Source organism: Mobula hypostoma, chromosome 9, assembly GCF_963921235.1.
Source record: "Mobula hypostoma chromosome 9, sMobHyp1.1, whole genome shotgun sequence".
NCBI lineage: Eukaryota > Metazoa > Chordata > Chondrichthyes > Myliobatiformes > Myliobatidae > Mobula > Mobula hypostoma.
The window spans coordinates 54052528-54079251 of NC_086105.1; the positions used below are offsets into that span (position 1 = coordinate 54052528).

At 40.6% G+C, this 26724-nt stretch overlaps 1 protein-coding gene across 4 annotated transcripts in view; it reads left to right on the forward strand.

Annotated features, from left to right (window-relative positions):
- ddx11 (DEAD/H (Asp-Glu-Ala-Asp/His) box helicase 11) overlaps positions 1-26724 on the forward strand; it is an 81578-nt gene that overhangs the window by 17338 nt on the left and 37516 nt on the right. For 3 of the 4 annotated variants that reach the window (XM_063058304.1, XM_063058303.1, XM_063058306.1), the window contains exons 8-15: positions 579-666; positions 3309-3520; positions 8975-9127; positions 12011-12057; positions 19061-19140; positions 23584-23628; positions 24915-24982; positions 26095-26133. In XM_063058304.1, the coding sequence (XP_062914374.1) occupies positions 579-666; positions 3309-3520; positions 8975-9127; positions 12011-12057; positions 19061-19140; positions 23584-23628; positions 24915-24982; positions 26095-26133 (732 nt within the window). The remainder of the gene's footprint in view (positions 1-578; positions 667-3308; positions 3521-8974; positions 9128-12010; positions 12058-19060; positions 19141-23583; positions 23629-24914; positions 24983-26094; positions 26134-26724) is intronic. The other variant, XM_063058305.1, reaches the window with a different exon arrangement.

A 26724-nucleotide genomic window follows, 5' to 3' on the forward strand; every position in this document is an offset into this window, starting at 1 on the left:
CACTTTCATTTAGTGTAATTGTCGGTTGGCATTTAGGGCTGGTAATTATTGGCCATATTCATCAGATTAGCTTTCTTCACCCACCTGCCTATGGGTCTTAGACTGAACTGAGGACTGGGAAAGGTCTCGCACAGCTAGAGGTCCTGTGCCATTAATTTGCCCAAAACGTCTAATGGACCGTTGGGCACCAGTATAAATCCAGGAGGTCCACCTCCCAGTGACGTGTCAGGCAGGAAAGGGACCAGGTTAATGGTTAGCAACCATAGTGCCAATCTGGCTACCTATCAACGAGAAGAATGGTCTTTCGGCCAGAAGATCTCTCTAGCCCAAAGTCCTTAGTTCCCTCCTGCAGTACAAATGGTAGATGACATCACCCATGTTTACAGGAAGCCAGCCCAAAAAAACCAGATAGATCTGTTTTCTAGTAACTTTAACTTAGTCATGACTTTGTTGTATTGTTTGCTGGATATTGATCAATTTGAACACCTGTGCCTCACTTGTTAATAGTATAAGTCAATGAGCAGTAATCAGATATATGAGCTTGCTACTTTTTCTGTTTTCCTTCCATTGCCTTGAAGAACTTGTGTGTAAATGAGGAGGTGAGATCTCTGAAGTCTGTCCAGTTGATCAACGATCGGTGCTTGGAAATGCAGAAGAACAAACGTGGTGAGTATTTGTCGCTGTGTAGAATTTATACTAAGTCCTTCTGCAGCCCTCAGCAATATAAGGTACATCACTTGGTGGCATTACTACCTTAAGCAGAGCCAGGGCTTTCAAGACCTATTCCAATCCTAGTTAAATCTTCTGCTTGTTCTTCCTCTTTGAGATGCTGTTCTATGATGCCTTAACCTCGTTCATACTGAAGCAAATTATGTCACCTGAATAATTGTATTGAGGACAAAATGACTGAGTTGTTTACTTCCATGAGGTAGACTCTTTTTTGTTTCTTCCAGGTGTTGGACTTTGCAATTGCCTTATCTGTGTTTTCTACAATTGGGAGCTAGGCACTGAGTGATCTGGCATAAGCTACCCTGCCGTACTATGGTCTTTTGAACCCATTGATTCTGACAATAACCTGACAGTCAACGCTGGGACTATACATCCTTGTGTGGCTCTGTATATATAGGTTCGGCCAAATAGATTTCTTACTAATTAAAGAGAAAGGTGAGATACATAACCTGTGAGCGTTGGAGATCTAAAGCAGCAGGTCATGAAAGGCTTTTAGTAGGATGAGGATGAAAAAGCACATACGAGGGGTGATTGATAAGTTTGTGGCCTAAGGTAGAAGAAGTCAATTTTAGAAAACCTAGCACATTTATTTTTCAACATAGTCGCCTACTACATTTACACACATAGTCCAGTGGTCATGGAGCATACGGATCCCTTCTTTGTAGAAGTCAGCATCTTGGACCTCCAGAAAGTGGTCCACAGCAGGGGTGGTTGATAAATTCGTGGCCTAAGATAGATGCAAATGAGTTATACAGCTCTTGTTACATGTACATGCAGTTCAACTCTTTGATTATGCAGAAAGTTTGAAGTTAATAGCTCATCTCTTTCTATCGCAGGCTGCCCTGCCCTGCAATTTGCTTGTTGCAATATTGTTGCTGAAATTGTTCATTTTTCTCCTGACCAAGTACAATCCTGAAGGAAATCTCTAGGGTTGCAGGGAGTTGGGGGGCGGGGGGGGGGCGCGCGGCAGGGGAGGCAGGATACGGCTTCTAAATTGTGAAGTATCTAAATTCCTTTTAGATATTGCACCCCTCTACTACTGTGATTGGTAGACTTAAGGTGGCATTGTCTCTATTCAGAGTATTGCATTCAGCCCTAATCTGTTGTTACTTGACATTTAATGGAGTTAATCCTGGGAATGAAATGGCTAATGTATACAAGCTGTGGGCCTGTGCTGTCTGGAGTTTAGAAGAATGGAGGGGGATCTAACTGAAACCTATTGAATATTGGAAGTCCTAGATAGAGAGGATATTTCTGATAGTGGGGCATTCTAGGACCAGAGGGCACAGCCTCAGAAAAGAAGGACGCTCCTTTAGAACAGAGATCAGGAGGTATTTCTATAGCCCGAGAGTGGTGAATCTGTGGAATTCATTGCAACAGGCACCTATGGAGGCCAAGTCATTTGGTATATTTAAAGCAGAAGTTGATAGGTTCTCGAGTAGAACGTAGAACATAGAATATAGAGAACCTACAGCACAATACAGGCCCTTTGGCCCACAATGCTGTGCCGAACACGTACTTACTTTAGAAATTACCTAGGGTTACCCATAGCCCTCTATTTTTCTGAGCTCCATGTACCTTTCCAGGAGTCTCTTAAAAGATCCTATCTGCCTCAACCACCGTTACCAGCAACCCATCAGTAAGGATGTCAAAGCTTATGGGGAGAAGGTAGTCGAATGGGGTTGAGAAGGATAATAAATCAACCATGATTGAATGGTGGAGCAGACTTGATGGGTCAAATGACCTATGTTTCTGCTCCTGTGTTTTATGATCTTAACATTCAGCAACAAGCAAATTGTTGAAAAAAGTCACTGGATGAACAACATCTGTAGAGGGAAAGGAAATGAAGATGTTTTGGGTCAAAACCGTTGTGTCTCCCTAATTAACATGCCTTTCTCTGGAGCACAGAGGCCAATTGCTTGCTGCTGTAACAGGGTGGCTCAGTGTGCTGCAATATTTGAACCATGGCCTCTGTTCGTGGCCTGGCGTTACTGTCAGCAATGCTGTTGTTCATAACAGAAATGGGGAACATATTTGTAGCTTCCTTTTTTGTGTAGTATTGCAAGATTGAATAGGCTGCATGATCAATGCTGGCATTGTCAGTAGCAGTCACGTTTAGTAAATAATAATAAGGGCTGCAGAGCTTTACTAATCTAGTTGAATGTTGTGGTTAATCCTCTGCATGGAAGCAGGATTCCTGTTTGGCTTTAATGTAGAGAGCGAGCTGATGACCTACAGTGCTTCATCGTCAATAACATTTTACGGGCGTTGAAACCTAGTGAACATGATTCTCATTTACACAGTGCAATTTTCCATGAAGGACAGAGTTTTAATAAACATCTAATCTGTTGCAAGTGTCTGTATTTTTCCTATCAATTCTTTTCCTCCATGCTGTTTAGGATTTTGATAATGTTTTAGTGCTATGTAGTCTCTAATTAATTTCATATAAAGGTGATTCTTATTAATTTATTGTTCATTACACTAAATGGGAATGAAGGGTTTTATTTTCCTTGGAAACATTGCCTAGAGAATACAGATTAGAGGCAAGAGATGCTATTCCAATAATCTTCCTCTATTAGCTGACAGAAAAGGCAGCGAGGATGAACAGGAGGCCCCAAAACGGAAGCGCAAGAGCCGAGTGACTTGCCCATTCTATAGCCATGAGCAGATGCAGTTCCTGCGTGATGAGGTGCTGGTGGAGGTGAAGGACATAGAACAGTTGGTGTCTCTGGGAAAGGAGATGAACGCATGCCCATACTATGCCAGCCGCTATGCAATTCCACCAGCACAGGTAAGGAAAGTTTCACCTTGTAAATGGCCTCATCACAGGACAATGTCCTTTCCGGTATATCTTAGTTGCTTCATCAATGATCTTATCTTCACATTATCCTCAGAGATAAGAATGTTTGCTGATAAAACTAAACATAAAATCACTTGCAATTTCACAGATAATGAAGTACAAAGTTCAAAGTAGAATTTATTATCAGAGTACATGCTTGTCACTACATACAACCCTGAGATCCTTGTTCCTGGGGAATTCTTAGCAAATCTGTAGAACAGTCGTTGTAAACAGGATCAATGAACAACAAACTGTGTAAATGCAAACATAAATAATGAGGTCATGAAGTAACACCATAAAGAATCCTTAAAGTGAGACAATGAGTTGTGGAAACACCAGAAATAGAATAAGTGTAGTTATCCCATTTTGTTCAAGAGCCTGGTAGTTGAGGTGTAGTAACTGTTGTTGAACCTGGTGGTGTGAGTCCTGAAGCACTTGTACCTTCTACTTGATGGCAGCAAAGAGAGAAGAGCATGGCCTGGGTGGTGAAGATCTGTGATGATGGATGCTGCTTTTTACAGCATCGTTTCATGTACAATGGTTGGGAGGGTTTTACTCATGATGTACTGGGCCAAATCCATGACCTTTTGTAGGATTTTCCGTTCAAAGGCATTGGTGTTCCTGTACCAGGCAGTGATGCTGCCAGACAGTACACTTTCTATGTCTCTGTGCAATATGACCTTGGCATGCGCATGGGTTGATTAATGATAGGTACCAGTTCAGGTCATGCACGTTTATCCATGAACAGTTTTAACCATAAAGAATCTTAACTTCTTGATTTTCAGTAGCATTAGCATCAGCAAATCATTAATATTCTGTAAACCACAAATGATCACAAACATAGCTGAATCACCTACACATGAGCACTGTCCAGAAGAGCATGTTGGTAGGTAGAGGGGAACAGTATTTCACCTTCATATTCCTCAGATCTTTTTCACTGTTTACCAGAGTAGCACACTCAAAATGCTCGAGGAATTCAGCAGTCAGGCAGCATATATGGAAAGGAAGAAAGAGTCGACGTTTCGGACTGAGACCCTTCAGGTCTTGATGAAGAGTCTCAGCACAAAATGTCAACTCTTTATTCCTTTCCATAGATGCTGCCTGACCTGATGAGTTTCTCCAACATTTTGTGTGTATTTCTCTGGATTTCCAATATTTGGAGAACCTCTTGTGTTTGAGTCACTCTTTACCGGGTAGTTAGGGGTATGATGAATGAATTGACTTTATTTCTTACATCGTTCACATACATGAGGAGTAAAAATCTTTATGTTACGCCTCCGTCTAAATGGGTAATGTGCAATCATAGTAATTTATAATAAATAGAACAATCGATGTAACATAGAATACACTCATATCAGCGTGAGTTAATCAGTCTGATGGCCTGGTGGAAGAAGCTGTCCCGGAGCCTGTTGGTCCTGGCTTTTATGCTGCAGTACCTTTTCCCGGATGGTAGCAGCTGGAATAGATTGTGGTTGGGGTGACTTGGGTCCCCAACGATCCTTCGGGCCCTTTTTATACACCTGTCTTTGTAACTGTCCCAAATCATGTTCACAACTACAGATGCGCTGGGCTGTCCGCACCACTTTCTGTAGAGTCCTGCGATTAAGGGAGGATTCAGTTCCCGTACGGGCAGTGATGCAGCTAGTCAGGATGCTCTCAATTGTGCCCCTGTAGAAAGTTCTTAGGATTTGGGGGGCCATACCGAACCTCCTCAACCATCTGAGGTGAAAGGGGTGCTGTTGTGCCTTTTTCACCACATAGCTGGTATGTACAGACCACGCGAGGTCCTCAGTTAAATGGATGCTGAGGAACTTAAAGCTGTTTACCCTCTCAATCCCAGATCCATTGATGGCAATAGGGGTTAGCCTTTCTCCATTCCTCCTATAATTCACACAGCTCCTTTGTTTTTGCAACATTGAGGGTGAGGTTGTTTTCTTGACACCACTGTGTCAGAGGGATGACTTCTTCCCTGTAAGCCACCTTGTATTGTTTGAGATTAGGCCAATCAATGTAGTGTCATCGGCAAATTTGATTAGCAGATTAGAGCTGTGGGTGGTGACACAGTCATGGGTATACAGGGAATAAAGGAGGGGACTTAGTACACAGCCCTGAGGGTCTCCTGTATTGACAGTCAGAGGAGTGGAGGTAAGGGAGCCCACTCTTACCATCTGCTGGCAATATGCCAGTAAGTCCAGGATCCAGCTGCACAAGGCAGGGTCAAGGCCGAGGTCTCTGAGCTTCTTGCCGGACCTGGATGGAACAACATACAACAGCGACTCTACACTGAGAGAGGGATAGATTAAAAATTTCAGTAAACACATCTGCCATTTGTGCTTTACACATCCTAAGTACTCGCCTTGGGATGCTGTCCGGTCCTACAGCCTTGCGACTGTCCACTCGTTGGAAATATCTGCATACCTCAGCCTCAGAGATGATAGTATACTCTCCACAATTGAAAGGTGACTGTAACACCTTGAGTTCAGCAGCATCTGGGGAAAAGCAGCATATTTGAATAGCGTGCTGTCCACCACTCTCAATGTGCATTCCTCCACTGCTGGTGAACTTTAGCTGCCATGTAAGCCATGTGCATGGGAGAAGCAAAAATCTGCAGATGGTGTGAGTCTGAAAAGAAAAGAGAAAGTGTTAGGATTGCTTAGTGGATCTGGCTACATGTATGGAGAGAGAAAGAGAATTTCCAGTTGATAACCTCTCACCTGCCTGACATTACCACCATTTTCATGTGGAGAACTTAACTAACAGAAAGATCCTTCCAATTTGCATGCCATCCTGATTTGGAAGCAGATCCCCTTTCATTCATTGTTGTTGAGGTGAAATCCTGGAATTCCATTTCATCAGCACAGTGGGCAATATTTTTCCACATGGACCAGTGTATTTTAAGAAGGAAGCCTGCCAGCACCTCCTTGTGGGGAATGAGATGGGCAATAAATGTTGGCCGTATTGGGAACTGTTCACATTCTGTAGAAACAAAATAATTAGTCACAGTCTTGACTTTTGATGGAAAAAATGTAATTGATGAAGGAGTTGGATTTGATGGAAAACTGGCAACTGCTGCGTTTTAGAATCAGGTTTAATATCACTGGCATATTATGAAATTTTTTTCAGCAGCAGTATGATGCAATACATAATGAAAAACTGAATTACAATAAATAAATATATTTGTATTATGTTAAATAAGTAGTGGTTAAAAGTAGTGAGGTCATGTTTATGGGTTCAGTGTTCCATGTCCATTCAGAAATTGGATGGCAGAGGGGAAGAAGCTGTTCCTGAATCGTTGAGTGTGTTCCTTCATGCTCCTGTTTCTTGTATGAATTGTTCTTATGGATATCCACATTCAGTGCATTAGGTTTGCTTTTGGACTCTAACTGAAGGTGTTCTGATTGAAGAATTGTTTGTCCCTAAGGACTGAGCAGTTGCTTTTCTTTAAATGAGTTGTGTCTGCAGCCAGTTGAGAATGAGGTGAAATAGATTATCTCCCCGCTGGTTCTTAACCCCTGTCAGGGTTGTGTCTGCAATATACTTCAGGATTTATACAGCTCGGACTTGGATGGTATTCACAAGCTGAGGATGGACATTGAAGGCTCGTGTGTTATACCCTTAGTGTTTCCTGTGGCTAGTGTTTAACATAAAGGAGAATTTGTACATCTGCTATTGGAGTATCTAAGCATTGACCAGCAACAGGTTTCACATGTCCTGATGAACCTAAAGCATCACATGGTCATTCACATCTGCCAATAAAGTATGACTTGCCAGTGGCACCTGATACTTGGTGGTTAGAGAGGTTGGTAACTGGCTGGTGGAAGAGTGATTTTTAATAATAACTTCTTTCAGATTATTGCTTGTCTACTGAATGGGGAACAAATTGTCTTAATTTAAGCTCATTCCCAGATATTAGGAAAAAGAATTTTGCAAGCGTGAAAACCTTAAAGCTATCCAGATCCAAAGGTGTTATTTAAGATTTGGTTAACTTTCTCCATGAATGGGAGTTGCTTAGTGCCCTAATTTTTTAAATTATTGAATTATATAATGACATTAAAGTGCATTAGCCAGCCCGCACTAATTATAATCCATGACTTATCTCAGGATGGTGGGCTCAGTTTGAGATGGCCTTTAACTATAGACTAGAGGGCTCAAGTCACATAAAATGGAATGTACTTTTGTTATTTTTGGCTGCAAATTAAAACAGTAGTTCTCTCTTTTGAATCTCAGTTGTCACTTAGTGCAGGTATGAGGAGTGAATCACTAGAACATAAAACGGTACAGCACAGGAACAGGCCTTTCATCCTACATGCTGTACCAAACTAATTGAATTAGGAATCGAATGTCCAGCTGAACTAATCCTTTCACCCTACACAATGTTCATATCCTTTCAGTTTCTGCATATTCACATGTCTATCTAAAATCCTCTTGAACACCTCTATCATATTTCCTTCCAACACCAATCTGGCAGCACATTCCAGGTACCCATCAGTCTGTGTGTGTTTAAAAAAAAAGAATTTTAATTTTAAAAATTCCCTATCCATCTTCTTTGAACCTACCTCCCTCCACCTACTTGCATACGGTCTGGTATTATACATTTCAATCCTGGGAATAGGATACCTGCTGTCTATCTATGTCTCATCATCTGTAAATCTGTATCAGACTCCCTTTATCCTTTGCCGCTCCAGAGAAAATCACCCAAGTCAGTCCCAACTTCTCCTTTTAGCATATGCCCTCTAATCCAAACAGAATCATGGTAAACCTCTTCTGCACCCTCACTGAAACCTGGATATCCATCCTATAATAAAATAATCAGATTTGAATGCAGTACTCCAGATGAACTCAAACTAGGGTTTTATATAGCTGCAACATAACTTCCGAACTTTTAAACTAATTTCTTCAACTGATAAAGGCAAGCATGCCATATGCCTTCTCTACCACCCTATCAACTTGTGCAGCAACTTTCAGGAAGATACGGACTTGGACCTCAGGATCCCTCTACACATCATCACTGTTAATGGGACTTGCCATTAGAAGCATACTGTCCCTTTACATTTGATCTTGCAGAGTGAAACACTTCACATTTGGCCAGGTCAAACTCTATCTGCCATTTCTTTGCCCATATCTGCAACTGATCTACATCCTGTTGTATCCTTTGACAGGCTTCTGTACTATCGACAAGGCCACTGATCTTTGTACTGGCTGCAAACTTACCAACCTTCATCTGCAATGCCTAACAAAGGCAAGGATTAATCCGTTTAGGGTCATGTTTGGTGCAGATCAGTGACCTTTTGTTTCTTGTACATTTTACAAATATGAGAAATGATTATTAGATTTCATTGACTTTGAAACATGCATTTAGTTGATAGTCTAAGGACAATGAAGGTGGTCTCTCTTTACTTCTGACAGTTGGTGGTGATGCCCTACCAAACACTGCTTCACAGCTCGACCAGGCAGGCATCTGGCATTAAACTGAAGGGACAGATACTGGTGATTGACGAAGCGCATAACCTGATTGATACCATCACTGCCATTCACAGCTACAAGGTGACTGGGTCACAGGTGGGTACTGTTCATTCAGAATCTTTGAACAACACAGTACAGGAATCTTTTCAATCTCCCCACTATTCCTGACTCGCTGTTTAATTAGTCCCAGCCTCTGCTCTTCACCACCCTCCTACCAACTTTTTAATCTTTTTGTGCCTTTGCAAATTTCATTATTTTGTGGCGTATATTACAGGCCCCAGCTACTATCCAGGCTGAAATCAACTAAGTTAGAACTGATGAGATAGTAACCTGTGATTTTATTTGCAATGTTTTTTATCATGGGAACTTATAGAGTCATAGAATACTACAGCACAGAAACAGGCCTTTTGGCCCATCTAGTCTATGCCGAAATATTATTCTGTCTTATCCCACATGGACCTGCACCTGGATCATAGCCCTTCAAAACCCTCCCATCGTGTACCTATCCAAAAATATTGTAAATGCTGAAATTCAACCTGCATCCACCATTTCTGCTGGCAACTCGTTCCACACACACCACCCTCTGAGTGAATGAGTTCCCCCTCAAGTTCTCCGTAAACATTTCATCTTTCTCCCTTAGCCCATGACCCCTAATCCTAATCTTACCCAACTTCAGTGGAAAAAGCCTGCTTGCATTTACCCTATCTATACCTCTCTTAATTTTATATACCTCTATCAATCTCCCCTCATTCTCTTACATTCTGAATAAGAGTCCACGAGGTCAGACTGGATCACTGGGGCAGGAGCAGCAGCTCGTCATGAAGTTGCTAAGATAGATGCATGTTTGTTCCAGATGACATAGAACTGGGTAGCTTTGTGAAGCTTTTGAGGGGTGCAAAGACATCGAGAATTCTTTACCCAAAAGGGCTGTGTAGGCTAAGTCCACAGGTATATTTAAGAAGCTGATCAGTAAGAGTTTTCATTGTATTGAGGGAATCAAAGGATCACAGAATGAGTGCAAGAAGGTGGTGCTAATGTTAAAGTTCAGCCATGTTTTTGTTGAATAGCAGAGCCACAAAGGGAATAGATGACCCGCATCTCTTATGTTCTTATGCATCACAGGTTGTGGGCACTGATTTCTTCAGAAAACAGTTATACAGGAGCACTATGGTGCGAAAGCCAGCTTCTTTGGCTACAAAATCTGCGCCATCCAATCTAAGCCTGTTTTCCATTCCTTTTCTCATTCTTTATTCCATTCTGCCCTTTGTTCACACTCCTTGCATTTCAAACTTTCCATTCTCTCTACTCTCATCTTACCTTCCATGCTTATTAACATCTTGCACAGTCTATTCTCAAGAAATGTATGCAATATACATCCTGAGTGCCGCAAAGAATGAACGACTGTTAAATGTTAGAACCTCAAAGTCTCCCCCAGCTTCCCCCCCAGCATGTAAATGGCAGCAAGCAACAATCCCCCCTCCCCCCACCAGCAAAATAAAAGCATCGGCACCGAGCACTCAAGCGTGAGAAAAGCAATAGCAAAGACACAGACTGCAGTACCCCAAAGACTTAGCATTTCACCTGGTATTTGATATATCGCAGGTTCTCTCTCTCCCCAATAAGGGAGAAAAAGGTGTCTCCATTTTCCCAGCGAGCGAGGAGACTTAACAAACAACTCTGTAGTTTATGATGTTAAAAGTCCACCACATCGCTTTTTTCAAGCTCTGTGCCTGAAGATCACAAAGATCCCAGGTCTCCAGGCACACAGTCGCAGATACCCTGGCTCCCCCGACGACACACGAGTTTCCTGTCATGACCCCGATCCTCGATCCGCCTGCCTCCAGAGCCCTGAGATCCTAGGCTTCCGAATCTGAGCCGGCCAAGCCTTTGGCATGCCAAACAACAACGGCCAGTTATGGAACCCCAAGAGCGGATCCCATTCCCGCATGCTAACCTTAATTAGCATCTAACTCCAGGTCAGGGTCTTCAAAAGAACCCTGAAAGGGAAAAATAGAGATATTAAAGATGGAAATAGAGCTGATTTTGAAGCTGCAAGCAAAGGAGTTGCTGTCAGGTGCCATTAACCTCTTCCGAATCACAAATACTCTAATTTTTAATTATAATTAAATTTAATTATAATTTGTTTCTTCAGTGAGCAGCGACATAAATTGTTATATCATAAATGTCCTCTAAAACAAATGTTTTCTAGTTGTTCATGTACTGATTTTTGTGGACTCAGCCAGAAGTTAGGAGAGGGGAAAAGCAAAGCGTTAGCTTCTGTAGGAGGCTATCTGTGATCAATTATAAATGGTACACATTGATGAGAAAGGGCATGTAGGAAGAGGAAAGTTCAGAGGATTACTGTCTACTGAATAATGTCATTGCAGACAAATCAAATTGCATTATGATATATCCTTTTATGGCAAAGGCAGAGCTGACGACGCCAGGAGTGCCACAGTAGCATTGCTGTTAGCGCGATACTGTTACAGCTGGTAGCATCGCAGTTCTGAGTTCATTTCCGGTGCCACCTGTAAGCAGCTTGTATGTTCGCCCCGTGACCACGTGGGTTTCCTCCACGTGCACCGGTTTCCTCCCATAGTTCAAAGACATACTGGTTAATAGATTAATTGGTCATTGTAAATTGTTCCGTGATGAGGCGGCTGTTAAATAGATCGGTCATCACAGCTTGTTGGACCAGAAGGGCCTGTTCTGTGCGGTACCACTAAAAAATAATTTAAAAATTTAATGTCCATTCCTAGTTACCCCTGAAGTTAATGGTGAGTTGCCACCTTGTATCTTCTGGAATTGAGAACAGCGAGAGGGGACTTCAGAGAAATTTACAGAGATAGATTCATGTATTTGAATGTAAGTGAGGTGCAGGGAAGGGGCTGTGTAAATGGGAGTGTTATGCAGGCACCTCTTTGAATACATGGTGAGAACAGAGATCCTTCATCTTTTATTATGTCTTTCTTTTCCTAGTTGTGCTGTGCTCATTCCCAACTCTCTCAGTATCTGGAGCGTTACAGGTAAGATATTCTCCATTGTGAGTTACGTTGAGTCAATAACTGCTCACAAAATAGTACTAGGTGGTCAAGTCAGCCATGCTGTGGGCTCCAGGTTTGATCTTTGGCCTGAGCTCTAGATTGTGGTTGGGAGAGAAATACAAAATTAATTGCGATCTTTGCTTCGTGACATTGGTGTTGGAAGAGGAAGACAGAACTGGGCTTTGTTAGGTTTAGTCTTGTGCGAAAGGAAGGCTATGGGAGAAATGCTGGTTGTTGACATGCCTTTGGGATTGATCTTGGAAATGTAGGGGAAGAAAATTGCTAATTTAAAATTAAGCAATCTTATAATTCCATAGGAGTTAATTCTGTTATTGGCTTGAACATTTTGAGTACTATGCTCTGGTTTGTTTCCCAGGCTGATCTAATCAAGGGACTGGGAAGTTCTGGCTTCAAGATATACCTAACCAAAGAGCCTTTGACTCTGGAAGTATTACCATTTCTGAGTCTCGAGCAAAATTGAAGCCCTCTCTAATCACTCCTGGTAAATGGGAACTGAGGCTACGTCCACACTAGACCAGATAATTTTGAAAACGCCGGTTTCAAGTAAAAACGACAGGCGTCCACACTAGGCGTTTTTCAAAATATCTCTGTCCACACCAAAACGGATATTTTGGCGAATCTCCTCCTACCAGGCATGCGCAGACACATCTACAGAAAACAAGTGAAGAGGAAACGGTATAATATTTACGTTTCCGCTGCGGTGTTGTGCTATTTCCATGGGTCAAAAACTAGAGTACCTACAACAACAGCGAAAGAAAGTTTTCAAAAATGTCTTCGAGGAGTACAAAGAAAACCTCTGCTGGAAAAAGCAGATCGGACTTCTTCGTTTAGACAGACAGTGAAGTCGAGCTGTTTCTGCGAGTTACAAATGACTACAAAGTCAGCAAAGCAGTGGAGAATGTGGAGGGAGATGTTTAACTCCAAACAAGCTGTTAACATAGACAATAAAGTTAACAACACACGCATGAAGCCGTCCTGTACCCAAGATCAACAAGTGAGTGGAATCTTCTGCCGCCAGACCTGCGCAGTATTTCTGACATGAATATTTTTAAAGATAGACTCAATCAAATCAATTTAGGGGATCTAGTCAAAAAAGCTCACTTTACAATTTAACTCTCACGCTATTCACACCGACTGCACGTTATAACAGCCATCCGGCAGTGCTTGCGCAGTACCAAGCAGAAGCAGAAAAAAGCATTGTTGTTGTGGTGTTGTCATGACAACGTTTTAAAATCTCTCCGTTTACCCCGTCCACACTACAACGCGAAACAATCGTTTTCAAATTTACACACTCTGGAGAGTGTTTTCGAACATTTCCGTTTTCAGGGGATGAAAACGCCGTTTCAGTGTGGACGGAGGGTCAAAACAAAGAGAAAAGACTTTGTTTTCAAAATTATCCGGCGTAGTGTGGACGTAGCCTGAGAACTCTGGTCTGAATTCTAGGATGATATTCAGAAAGTTATTTGTATGCATTGGAAGTTGAAAGTAAATTTATTATCAATGTACATGTATGTCACCCTATACAATCCTGCTTTTTATTTTCTTCTGGGCATACTCAATAAATCCAATAACCACAATAGTATCAATGAAAGACTGAACCGACAAGGCAGGTAACCGGTGTGCAAAATACAGCAAACCATGCAAATACGAAAAAGAAAGGGGAAAAAAGAAATAATAATGATACCAATAATAAAGAGATACTAAGGAAATATAAAATCCACATGAGATATGATCAACCTAACAAAAGCATTGTAGAATTTATAGATGCACTAAAACAAAAGCTTGGGATGTACCAAGCCAGACTAAAGAGATGCATGAAATGTGCCAGATAAAGCAAAGTGAATTATCAGTTCAGGAGCAATGAAGAGGATTTTACAGAACACTGAAACTAAACTCAGTGCACCAAAATGTCACCAACCCTAACACAGAACTACCAACAATATTGAGATAATGAACTTCTGGTCTAATATCTGGTTAAACAGGGTAATGCACAATCAAGCAGGGTTAGTGAGGGGGGGAAAAAGCACATTCACACAATTAAAGACATGCAAACACCTGAAGTTACAATAGATGTGCTAAGAATGGTTATAAAAAATACCCACAATTGGGAAAAGTACCGGCAGTGGTAATATTCATAATTATTGGTATAAAAAATTTACTTGCCTTCATCTGTACCTATTAATATATAGCAACAGTTTTCTTAAAAATCCTGAAAAAGTATCCAAATATTTCACAGAAGGCAAAACATATTTCTTACCTAAAGGAGAAATCACAAATGACCCATCAAAATATTGTCTTATTACTTGCTTACAAACTATATATAAAATTGTGACATCATGCATCTTGTAGCTAATCATCACTCACTTAGTTAATCACAAATTACTTACAGAAGACCAGAAAGGATATGGTCAGGGTATGAGAGGATGTAAAAGACCAACTGATAATAGATTCTGTAATTCTAAATCAAGCTTGGCAGAAAAGCAGAAATCTTACATGTTATATTGATTACCAAAATGCATTCTGTACCACACTCATGGTTAATAGAAGCTCTTAATGTATATAAACTACACCCAATACTTGTGAAATTCCTACACCATCTGATGAAGCATTGGCGTACTATGATTACCCTATCTACAGTGCCTATAAAAAGTATTCACCCCACCCCCCAGGAAGTTTTCATGTTTTATTGTTTTACAACATTGAATCACAGTGGGTTTAATTAGGCTTTTTTTTACACTGATCAACAGAAAAAGACTTTTGTGTCAAAGTGAAAACAGATCTCTACAAAGTGATCTAAATTAATTACAAATATAAAACACAAAATAATTGCATAAATATTCACCCCCCCCTCCAGCTGCCTTTAATATTGCACACCAAATCATCACTGGTGCAGCCAATTGGTTTTAGAAGTCATATAATTATTTAAATAGAGATTTGTTTTTGGAGACCTGTGTGCAGTCAAGGTGTTTCAATTGATTGCAGTAGAAATACATCTGTATCTGGAAGTTCCAACTGCAGGTGAGTCAGTATCCTGGCAAAAACTACACCATGAAGACAAGATAACACTCCAAGCAACTATGTGAAAAGGTTATTGAAAAGCATAAGTCAGGAGATGGATACAAGAAAATTTCCAAGTCACTGAATATCCCTTGCAGTATAGTTAAGTTAATCATCGAGAAATGGAAAGAATTATGGCACAGATGTAAATCCGCCTAGAGCAGGTCATCCTCAAAAACTAAGTGATCGTGCAAGAAGGGGACCACCAGTGAGGGAGGCCACCAAGAGACCTATGACAACTCTGGAGGAGTTACAAGCTTCAGTGGTAGAGATGGGAGAGACAGTGCATACATCAACAGTTGCCTGGGTGCTTCACCAATCGCAGCTTTATAGGAGGGTGGGCAAAAGAAAGCCACTGTTTCAAAAAATATTCAGATAAAATCTCAGCTAGAGTTTGCCAGAAGGCATGTGAGAGACTGAAGTCAGCTGAAAGACGACCCTATGGTCTGATGAAACCAAAACTGAGCTTTTTGGCCATCGGACTAAATGCTATATTTGAACACCATACATCATCAATAACACACCATCCCTACTGTGAAGCATGGTGGTAGTTGCATCATGCTGTGCGAATGCTTCACTGCGGCTGTCCCTGGAAGGCTTGTGAAGGTAGAGGGTAAAATGAATGCAGTGAAATACAGGAAAATCCTAGAGGAAAACCTGATGCAGTCTGCAAGAGAACTGCGACTTGGGAGAAGATTTGTTTTCCAGCAAGACAATAACCCAAGCATAAAGCCAAAGCTATACAGGAATGGCTTAAAAACAACAAAAGTTAATGTCCTAGAGTGGCTAAGCCTTGGAGTCCAGACTTCAATTCAATTGAGAATTTATGGATAGACTTGAAAAATGCTTTTCATTTAGGATCCCCAGGCAATCTGACAGAGCTTGAGCAGTTTTGTAAAGAAGAATGGGGAAAATTTGCAGTGTCCAGATATATAAAACTGATAGAGACCTATCCACACAGACTCAAGGCTGTAATTGCTGCCGAAGATGCATTCATTAAGTACTGACTTAAAGAGGTGCATACTTATGCAATCAGTTACTTTGTGTTTTTGTAATTAATTTAGATCACTTTGAAGGGATCTATTTTCACTTTGACATGAAAGAGTCTTTTTCTTTTCATCAGTGTCAAAAAAAAGCTAAGCTAAATCCACTGTGATTCTATGTTGTAAAACAATAAAACATGAAAACTTCCAAGGGGGGTGAATACTTTTTACAGGTACTGTATTAACAACCAAAGAAAGATCAACCACGGTTATCAAATAAACAGAAGCATTTTCCAGGGCTACTCTACACCCACTTAAGGTTTTATCTAGCTTGAAACCTACTCTCTAATTTACTGAATTGGATGAAAATAGGGTATCAAATCAGAGACAAGCAAATGAATTATCCATTGATTCACCTGTACATGGATGATTTTAAAATTATATGCTTCTTCATCAGTAAAGCTAAAGGGATTTTCTAAATATATACACATGAGCAATGGCTCATGGACCTCTGCTTTCCTCCTCCTGAAGTCAGTAATCAGCTCCTTTGTCTTACTGACATTGAGTAAAAGGTGTATGGTTTTTAAAACTGTATTGAACTATCCTAACTGGTATGAAAGGTGATTATGGCACGAAGGGGGCAATCACATTGTAACTCTTGGATCATTAATGAACTGCAAATTCCTTCCTCCTAACAAATCTTCACCAGGAAAGGGTAAAAATATATAAACGTCATCACATTTTTAAAACTTTTCAGCTTGCTCTGAACCAATTCTACACCATTAATCATATGTTTGTTTGGTATCATTCCCATTTGTCCGGTATCTGCACTGACTGGATCATAGAAACATTGAAAACCTACAGCACAATACAGACCCTTCAGCCCACAATGCTGTGTCAAACATGTGCTTACTTTAGAAATTACCTAGGGTTACCCATAGCCCTCTATTTTTCTAAGCTCCATGTACCTGTCCAGGAGTCTCTTAAGAGATCCTATCTGTCCGCCTCCACCACCGTCGCCGGTAGCCCATTCCATGCACTCACTCTGTGTAAAAAAAACTTACCCCTGACATCTCTGTACCTACTTCCAAGCACCTTAAAACTGTGCCGTCTCGTGTTAGCCATTTCAGCCCTGGGAAAAAGCCTCCGACTATCCAGATGATTAATGCCTCTCATCTTCTTATACACCTCTATCAGGTCACCTCTCATCCTCCGCCGCTCCAAGGAGAAAAGGCTGAGTTTACTCAACCTATTCCCATAAGGCATGCATCCCAATCCAGGCAACATTCTTGTAAATCTCCTCTGCACCCTTTCTATAGTTTCCACATCCTTCCTGTAGTGAGGTGACCAGAACTGAGCACAGTAACTCTGACCAGGGTCCTATGTAGCTGTAACATTACCTCTCGGCTCGTAATCTCAATTCCACGATTGATGAAGGCTAATGTACCATTAGTTGTCTTAACCACAGTCAACCTGCACAGCAGCTTTGAGTGTCCTATGGACTCGGACCCCAAGATCCCTCAGATGCTCCACACTGCCAAGAGCCTTACCATTAGTACTATATTCTGCCATCATATTTGACCTACCAAAATGAACCACTTCACACTTACCTGGGTTGAACTCCATCTGCCACTTCTCAGCCCAGATTTGCATCGTATCAATGCCCCACTGAAACCTCTGACAGCCCTCCACACTATCCACAACACCCCCGACCTTTCTGTCATCCGCAAATTTACTAATCCATCCCTACACTTCCTCATCCAGGTCATTTATAAAAATCATGAAGAGAAGGGGTCCCGGAACAGATCCCTGAGGCACACCACTGGTCACCGACCTCCATGCAGAATATGACCCGTCTACAACCAGTCTTTGCCTTCTGTGGGCAAGCCAGTTCTGGATCCACAAAGCAAGGTCCCCGTGGATCCCATGCCTCCTTACTTTCTCAATAAGCATTGCATGGGGTACCTTGTCAAATGCCTTGCTGAAATCCATATACACTATATCTACAGCTCTACCTTCATCAGCGTGTTCAGTCACATCCTCAAAAAATTCAGTCAGGCTCGTAAGGCAAGACTTGCCTTTCACAAAGCTCCGCTGACTATTCCTAATCATTTTATGCCTCTCCAAATGTTCATAACTCCTGCTTCTCAAGATCTTTTCCATCAACTTGCCAACCACTGAAGTAAGACTCACTGGTCTACAATTTCCTGGGCTATCTTCTCCCTTTCTAGAATAAGGGGACAACATCTGCAACCCTCAATCCTCCGGAACCTCTCCCATCCCCATTGATGATGCAAAATTCATTGCCAGAGGCTCAGCAATCTCCTCCCTCGCCTTCCACAGTTGCCTGGGGTACATCTCATCCGGTCCTGGAGACTTATCCAACTTGATACTTTCCAAAAGCTCCAGCACATCCTCTTTCTTAATGTCTATATGCTCAAGCTTTTCAGTCCACCGTAAGTCATCCCTACAATCGCCAAGACCCTTTTCTGTAGTGAATACTGAAGCAATTTAGCATCCAGTTTGCTAAGGTATTCTGTATTTGTTCACAGTGGCCAAAAGGGGCCACACTCCAGTCTTGATGTACATCAAACAGATCCTTTATATCCACACCTCAGGCCCTAAGTTACCAAGTAAGCACACTGAGGGCTGGAAAATATCACTGGTAGCAGATCAACAATGATCTTAAACATTGCATGAGCAGGTTTAAAGGGCTGTGTAGGCCACTCCTATTTCATGTGTTAAGAATTTATTACTTTTAGCCAAGTCATAGAATATATACTTTCACTTTATGTGCTTGTCTTTACAAATCATGATTATATTGTATTTTTATAGAATTAGTCCTTCTTACCTAACAAAATTCAGATGCTCACAAAACAGTCTAATGATTTTGATATTGAAACACTTTTTCTTTTTATATACAGAAGCAGACTGAAAGCAAAAAACTTGATGTACATCAAACAGATCCTTTATATCCTTGTTAATCTACTTAAAGTTTTAGGAGGTAAGGTATTGTAAGGCCTGTGCTTTGATTTGTACTGTTTCTGTTAGTAATGTGCAATACTCATCAGTCAATGACAAAATAACACTGAATTCTTGATCCATTTGGCATTTAGTCATTGATTTTAAAGATGTATTGTTTTGCATGCCAACTGAATTTTACTTATTGAAATGATACAAACTTACCAGTGGATGTTTTCATAGTAACCTGTGTGATGTGGCTCAACATTTGTTCTTGTAGAGCACGTTGGGAAAATCAAGCTTTATTTTTGTTTTTGCTGGATACATTACCACTTCACAATCACTACCTTTGTTCCATAGATTCACCACCCTCTAGCTAAATAAAAGTCCTCATCTCTGCACTAAAGGGATGTCCTTCCATTCTGATGTTGTGTTCTCCGGTCCCAGACTCGCACACGAAAGGAAACATCCTCTCCACAACCACTCTGTCTAGGCCTTTCAATATTCGATAGGTTTCAATGAGATATCCCCCCCCCCCCCGCATTACTCTAAACTCCAGCAAGTACAGGCCCAGAGCCATCGAATGCTCCTTATACGTTAACCCTTTCATTTTTGGAATCATTCTCATGAACCTCTTCTGTACCTTCTCCAATGATAGCACATCCTTTCTTGGATAAGGAGCCCCAAAGCTGCTCCCAATACTCCAAGAGCAGTTTGACTAATGCTGTATAAAGCCTCAGCATCACATCCTTGCTTTTATGTTTTCATCCTCTTGAAATGAAGGCTAACATTGAATTTACCTTCCTTACCACTGACCCAATCTGCAAATTATCCTTGAGGAAATCCTGTACAGGGAGTCCTAAGTCCCTATAAAGTGTTAGTTTGCCTCCTCCCTCATTACAAATTGCAAGATTGTCAAAGATTTAAGAGTCTTTTCTATCCAGGAAAAAAAGTATGAATGTTTGACATGCCCAGTCTCTGAAGGGAACCTAAATACAGCACAGCCATTGGTGTTACGCTGCACAGCAGTCGGAAAAGGACATTGTCTACCAAGTAATATGCTCAAATGCTGGAGGAAGTCAGAAAGTCAGGGGAATAAGCAGGTTAATTTTCAGGCCAAGACCCATCATTAGGCTGTCACTAAGTCTCAAGCGACATGCTTACCCCACATTCAGCCATCAGACTGCTCCCTCAGTTAGCTGTGACCTGCTGTCTGAAGTCAAGCCATGCAGGGCAAGCATTTTTTGTGGATCATCAAGGATAGCTTTATGGACTTGAAAGGAAAAAGTGGACTGTAGCCATTGAAACCCACCAACAATGTGAACAAAAGACATTTAAGTTCAAAGCAACATCGTAATTTTCTTTATTTTCAGTATATATTTAACATTCACATGGGTTCTCATTTAAGGCACACAACATCTCTGTGCACTGAAGGAAGTTGATCGTCTGGCAGCTGTTGGTGTTATTGCATACTTTCACTTAAAGGGTGTTAATGCCATACATTTCACAACTGGCACAAGATCAAACTTGATCACAGCCAATGTGCAGGAAAATTATTTTTTTACATGTGCAAATAAATAAGACTGACCACAGCTGCCAGGGTTACAATTACACACGCTGAAGAAGGGACCTCTTTGAGAATTGAAGAATATGAATGAGATCTGCTAATGAAAAGAAACGCCAACCCAGTGCTTCCTTTTCACCTAAAAAGCTTAATTTTATATGCCTGCTTTAGAATGGCATGAAAAAATGATCCAGCATTAGTCAGAAGTCATTACTTCAGCATGGCGGTGTGACAATAAAGTGATCAGAGAAGACATAAGAGCAGAATCAGGCCACTTCATCCATTGAGTCTTCTCCACTATTCCATCTTGGCTGATTTATTATCCCTCTCAATCCCATTCTCCTGCTTTCTCCCTGTAACCTTTGATACCCTGACTAACCAAGAACCTATCAGCTTCTGCTTTAAATATACTCAGTGACTTGGTCTCTCGGCCGTCCTCAACAATGTATTCCACAGATTCATCACCCTCTGGCTAAAAACAATTCCTTCACATCCCTGTTCTAAATATCTGAAATGGTGTGAAAAGTGAAAGATTTTTCTTTTGCCAGAACTACATAATTTCTTTACTATTGCTTATTTTGGAGCAATCAGTTGGACTTGAAATGATCCTCTTAAGTCCAAGTGAGTTTTAACTGGGGGGATTTCTCATTGCATTGTGGACTTAAACTGATTTAAAATTTATCAATGTATTTATATCTTTACTCCTCCCAACCCATTGGAAGCGAAAAGTATTTTCTATTTTATCTATAAGTGTTATCTATTTAGAGATAATGGGTGCTTTGGAATGTGAGCTGGGTGTCTTTTGTTTGGCAGGAGCTAAACAACATGCTTGTTTTCATTGGTTGAAGTGTTGGGTATAAAAGTTGGGAAATCATGTTGCAGGTATATAGAACCTTAGTTCAGCCACATTTGGATTATTGTGTGTAGTTCTATCACCACACTATAGGAAGGATATGGAGATCTTGGAGAGTTGCAGAGATTCACATGGATGATGGCTAGATTAGAGTGCATTGACTATAAAAAAAGAGTTTGGACAAACTTGGATTGCTTTCTCGGGAGCATCAGAGGCTGAGAGTGATCTGATAGAAGTATAGATTGAGAGGCATCAATAGGGTAAATAGAGTCATTTCCCAGGATGGAAATATCATATAATAGAGGGAATCAGTTTAAATTGAGAGGGAAAAAGTTTAAAGTAGATTTGAGGCATTTTTTTTTTAGCAGGGTGTGGAATGTGCCTGGAATGTGCTGCTGGGGTGGTGATAAAAGCAGATGTGATGGCAACATTGAGACACATGAAAATGGCAGGGAATAGACTGTATAGAGGGACATTAACCATGTGCAGGTAGATGGGTTAGTTTTAGATTGGCATCATGGTTATCACAGACGTTGTGCTCCTGTGTTCCGAGTTCCACAGTCACTTTGTTTGATGCTTCAGACTGGATTTCAGAACGTTACTGAAACCTGAACTGAATTTCAGGTCCTGTTGCTTATTCCATCTTTTGTAACATGGGGAAAGAAGATATACTCCAATTCCCAAGAGCTGTCCTGCCCTTCATGTTCATATTGTGCTTTATCTGTATTTCTGACTTGATTGAGCAACTTTTAATGGTTTTGCATGAAGACCCTTGTCTCTGTTTAGAAGGTAGCCGTTTTCACATTTACCATGGGAACCATGTTTTCTGTAACTTAAACTGAAAGTTAACATGGCAAACATATCTGTTCTACATGAAAAAGCAAGGATATAGTAAGATGAACCAAGTTTTACACTTTAAGGAATCAAGGAATTGGTGTAGCAGAACATGCTTGTCAGTCATTCAACATTGAGTCTGATCATTATTGCAAGGTATCCATCAAGAATTGGCAGTCTAGCAGTGATTGTAGCAGCTATTTGGCTCACAGGCTGAAATACCACAAGTTGCAATATTGCTTTCAGGAAGCCAATTAATTTGTGAGTGTAGCTGAAGATTGACCATGCAAACTATCATTTTGATGGAACAGATTCACTGAAGTTCTCCTGGATTGGGATTCCTGAATACCCTTGCTATTAAATGTGCCTGGCCAGCAGCATTGAGTTGACTTGGAATTTGGAGGCAATCAGACAGAAGCTGGGTGTAGCTAGTGGACCATAAATTGTTCACCACGGTTATGCTGCTGTAAGAAAGCAGCCACTATCACCTGGGATCTCCACCATTCAGGCTATGTTCTCTTCTTGCTGCTGCCATCGAGAAAGAGGTGCAGGAGCCTTGGGTCCAACACCACCAGGTTCAGGAACAACTATTACCCTTCAACCATCAGGCTCCTGAACCATCATGAATAACTTCACTCACCTCAACACTGAACTGATTCCACAACCTATAGTCTCACTTTCAAGGAGTCTGCAACTCATGTTCTCAGTATTATTTATTTTATTTATTTGTGTGTGTGTGTTTGTTTGTTATTATTTTTTGCATTTGCAATGATTGTCATCTTTTGCACATTGGTTGTTTGTCAATCTTTATGTGTAGGTTTTCATAGATTCTATTGCATTTCTTTACTGCGAATGCTGCAAGAATATGAATCTCAGGGTAGTATATGGTGACATATGTACTTTGATAATAAATTTACTTTGAACTTTGAACTCTATCTGTAATGAGTCCTTTCAACGTATACAAAGAATATGCATCGGGCCCAAAATGTTACTTTCCAGAGGTCTTAGATAATTTAATGCCTAATCCTAGCCTCTGGTCTCTTGAATTTGAACAAAAGCTGTTTGTTTTTTGCCATTAGTGAGACGGTTGCTTCAGTCTCTGATTTGGAGTTGAACCCAGTAATTTGTCCACTAAAACATCAGGTTCCTGCTTTTTGAAGACTATTGTTCATTTATAGTGCTTTCTCTGCATGTTTTAGCTTTTTTCAGTAATTTCCTATTTTATGATTAACTAGGAAAAGTTGGACAAAATCCTAACATGCAGAAGATTAGTCAGGAAGGTAAGTGACATGGGTACATCAGTATTCTGTGCTAATTAGTTTGAACAGGAGGGAAACTACCCCCTGTTCTGTAATCCACTAACTTGAATTTTCATATATGCTGTGAACTGAAAGCCATTGAAATTTGATTAGAACGTAGAATACTATAGTACAGGCCCTTTGATTAGAATGACTTTTGTCAATAGATTTTCATATCCTATACTTGCAGATGTATATTCAGCTGTCTAGTATACTTGTATAGGAAGGATGCTCTGCTGTGAGTTTATTTTTCATTGCTTGATTTGCACTGGAAGTAATGTGTGTTAAAGTTTGAGCTAATTCATTAAAAAGTGATGTGCTCTGCCTGATGTAGGCCTGAAAGTGGAGTAGTATCCTTGGCTTATGACGGATCACTCCCGATCATATGCTCAAAGGGGTTAGATTGTGAGGACTAAGCGTTCTAGTCAGCTGGAGAGCATTGATCAACTTGGTATTCAAAGTGAGGAAAAGATAAAGTGGTTACTCTGAGAGGATGCAGAGCCAAGAAGATAAGATGTTAAAGTTAAACCATTTGAATAAAAATAACTATTAGAATATAGTGGAGGTGTAAAACTCACACTCAAAATGTTAGAAATGGCTATTTGCCAGGAAAATTAGTGAGAAAATGGGAATGTTCTGAGAACCAGTGTGGATGTGATGCTTTCCTTCAGTGTCAGAAGGAAATGTGGAAAAATATGAAATTCAGTTTGTGAGAGTTTAAATTTACATTAAAATAAACAAATCTGGAGTAAAGATCAGTAAATGATGTCAATGTGTGTATTCATTTTATTATCAGAGTGTAGGCAGTTTGTTATTAAAGTGATTTAGTTCATTGTCAGAGTGAGCATTTATATTTGTAGTTCTTACACTTGACAGTCAAAGGCTAGCTTTATTTGTCATGTGTACATTGAAATGTACGGTGAAAACGTTGTTTATGTCAAATCAAATCAGTGAGGATTATGCTGAGCAGTCCCAAAAGAGTCGCCACACTTCCAGCATAGCATGCCCACAATTTATTAGTTGTAAACCTATGCTTTTGAAAAGTGGGAAGAAAGTGGAGCCCCCATAGGAAACCCACGTGGTTATAGGGAAAATGTACAAACTCTTTACAGACAGTAGCAGGAACCAAAGCCCCCATCTTAAAGCTGGTGCTGTAAGGAAATTGTGCTGACCTCTATACTACTGTGCCATACTGTGCCTACTCTGATATTTGTTTAATTGATGTGCCTTGACTTCAAATCTCATTGTTTTTCTCATTCTTTCTCAAGGCACTGAGCTCCAATCTATCAATGATTTTCTCTTTCGTGCTCAGTTTGACAACATTAACCTCTTCAAAGTAAGTAGTATTGATGTGCAGTGAAGAGGCCTTCTGATGTTTGTTTTCCAGCTTACCCCCACTCCACTACTACAGTCCTTTCCCAGTGATGTTGATCACTTCATTTCAAGTTTTGACTCAGACTGACATTGGCTGTCTCTTATCAGGAATCAACCTGTGTATTGCAGTACATTGCCCTAGTAAATCTATTTGTTTTTCTCTCCTAAAATGCTATTTCTCACTCTGAAATGGGGACAGCAGTAAAACAACAGACTCGCCTCTGCTTGGCCTTGGCTGGGTGTACTAGTCACTGTTTTATTTTCCAGCCTTTGGAATATTCATAAATTCATCTTTTCTCTCACTTCTAGAATTGGATTGGATTGTCTTGAGCATGCCGCTTCTAAAGGTCACAAATTGTACTTCTAGTTATTTTGACAACTGCCATTCCTTGAAATTGCAGCTATGCTTCAAAATACACAAGCTACTGCTTCTCAGAATCAAATTTATTATCACTGACATACAGTATGTTGCGAAATTTGTTGTTTTGTGACAGCAGTACAGTGCAGTAAACTAGTAAGCACTTACCAAGTTAGAATAAAAAATATAAAATAGTGCAAATGAGGAATAACAAAGTAGTGTTCAGGGCTAATGGACCATTGAAAAATCTGATGGCAGAGGGAAAGAAGCTGTTCCAAAAATGTTGGGTGTGGGCCTTCAGACTCCTGTACTACCTCCCTGATGGTAGTTATGAAAAGAGGTTATGTCCCAGGTGGTGAGTGTTTTTAATGATGGAAGATATCCCTGATTGTAGGGAGGCCTGTGATAAGAAACAGATTCAATCTGTCCTGAAAAAAGAGACATTCAAAATCTGAGAAAAGATAGGTAAAATGTAAGCTTTTCAAAGAGCTGCTATAAGCTGCTATGGATTAAGTAACCTCCCGTGCTTAATGATTCCGTTTTTGTAGAATATCAGCCCATTCATAGGAAGAAGGGAAGGAAAGTTTATGAATTTACAGTCATGTGATAGGTGGAATTGGGATCTCTACCAATCATTCCTTACCTCTTACCTCAGTACCACTGACAGGGCCATGAAATAGCTCTTGATATATTGTTGTCTTTTTTTTTAATAACAGGTACAGCGCTACTATACAAAGAGTATGCTCAGTCGAAAGGTAAGTGCTTATTGATGACAGTAGAGTTGTAAGTTTGTTCTCACTAAGTTTAAGTGGGACTGCATGCATAGTGCCTCTCAGGCTTGTGTTTCAGCATGGGTTTAATATTTCATCTCAGTTAAATGCCTGCACAGAAACTGGTTGACAAGAGCCCAAAGACTCTTAAGGTGGTACAATATTGTTAATCTTCTTGGATCCTTATGCTGGGAGTTGTAAACATGATCAAGATTACAGTGGTGTGATCAAGAATAGGGGGAGTTGTTTGATTGTAAGTGAAAGGAGCTTTGCACTTCGAGCCATAATGATCTGCCTTACAGATATTTAATGGAGCAGTGTAGAGGGAGTTTTGCTCCAGCTACCCTTGGTGTTCACATTTTAAAGTCGTCCTTGCTTACATAAATGAAGTTCTCCCTTTGCAAAGGATCACTTCAACAGGAGATGTGCTCAAAATGAGCATTTTTGGAGGTCGGTGACATTTCCTTTGAATCCCGTGTATGAGAGGCTTTGAGATTTTACTGAGATAGATGACGGGGTGTTCGCTCAAAGATCAGTCTGTTTTGTTATTGCCAGTAATTGTGTTTGGCATTATAC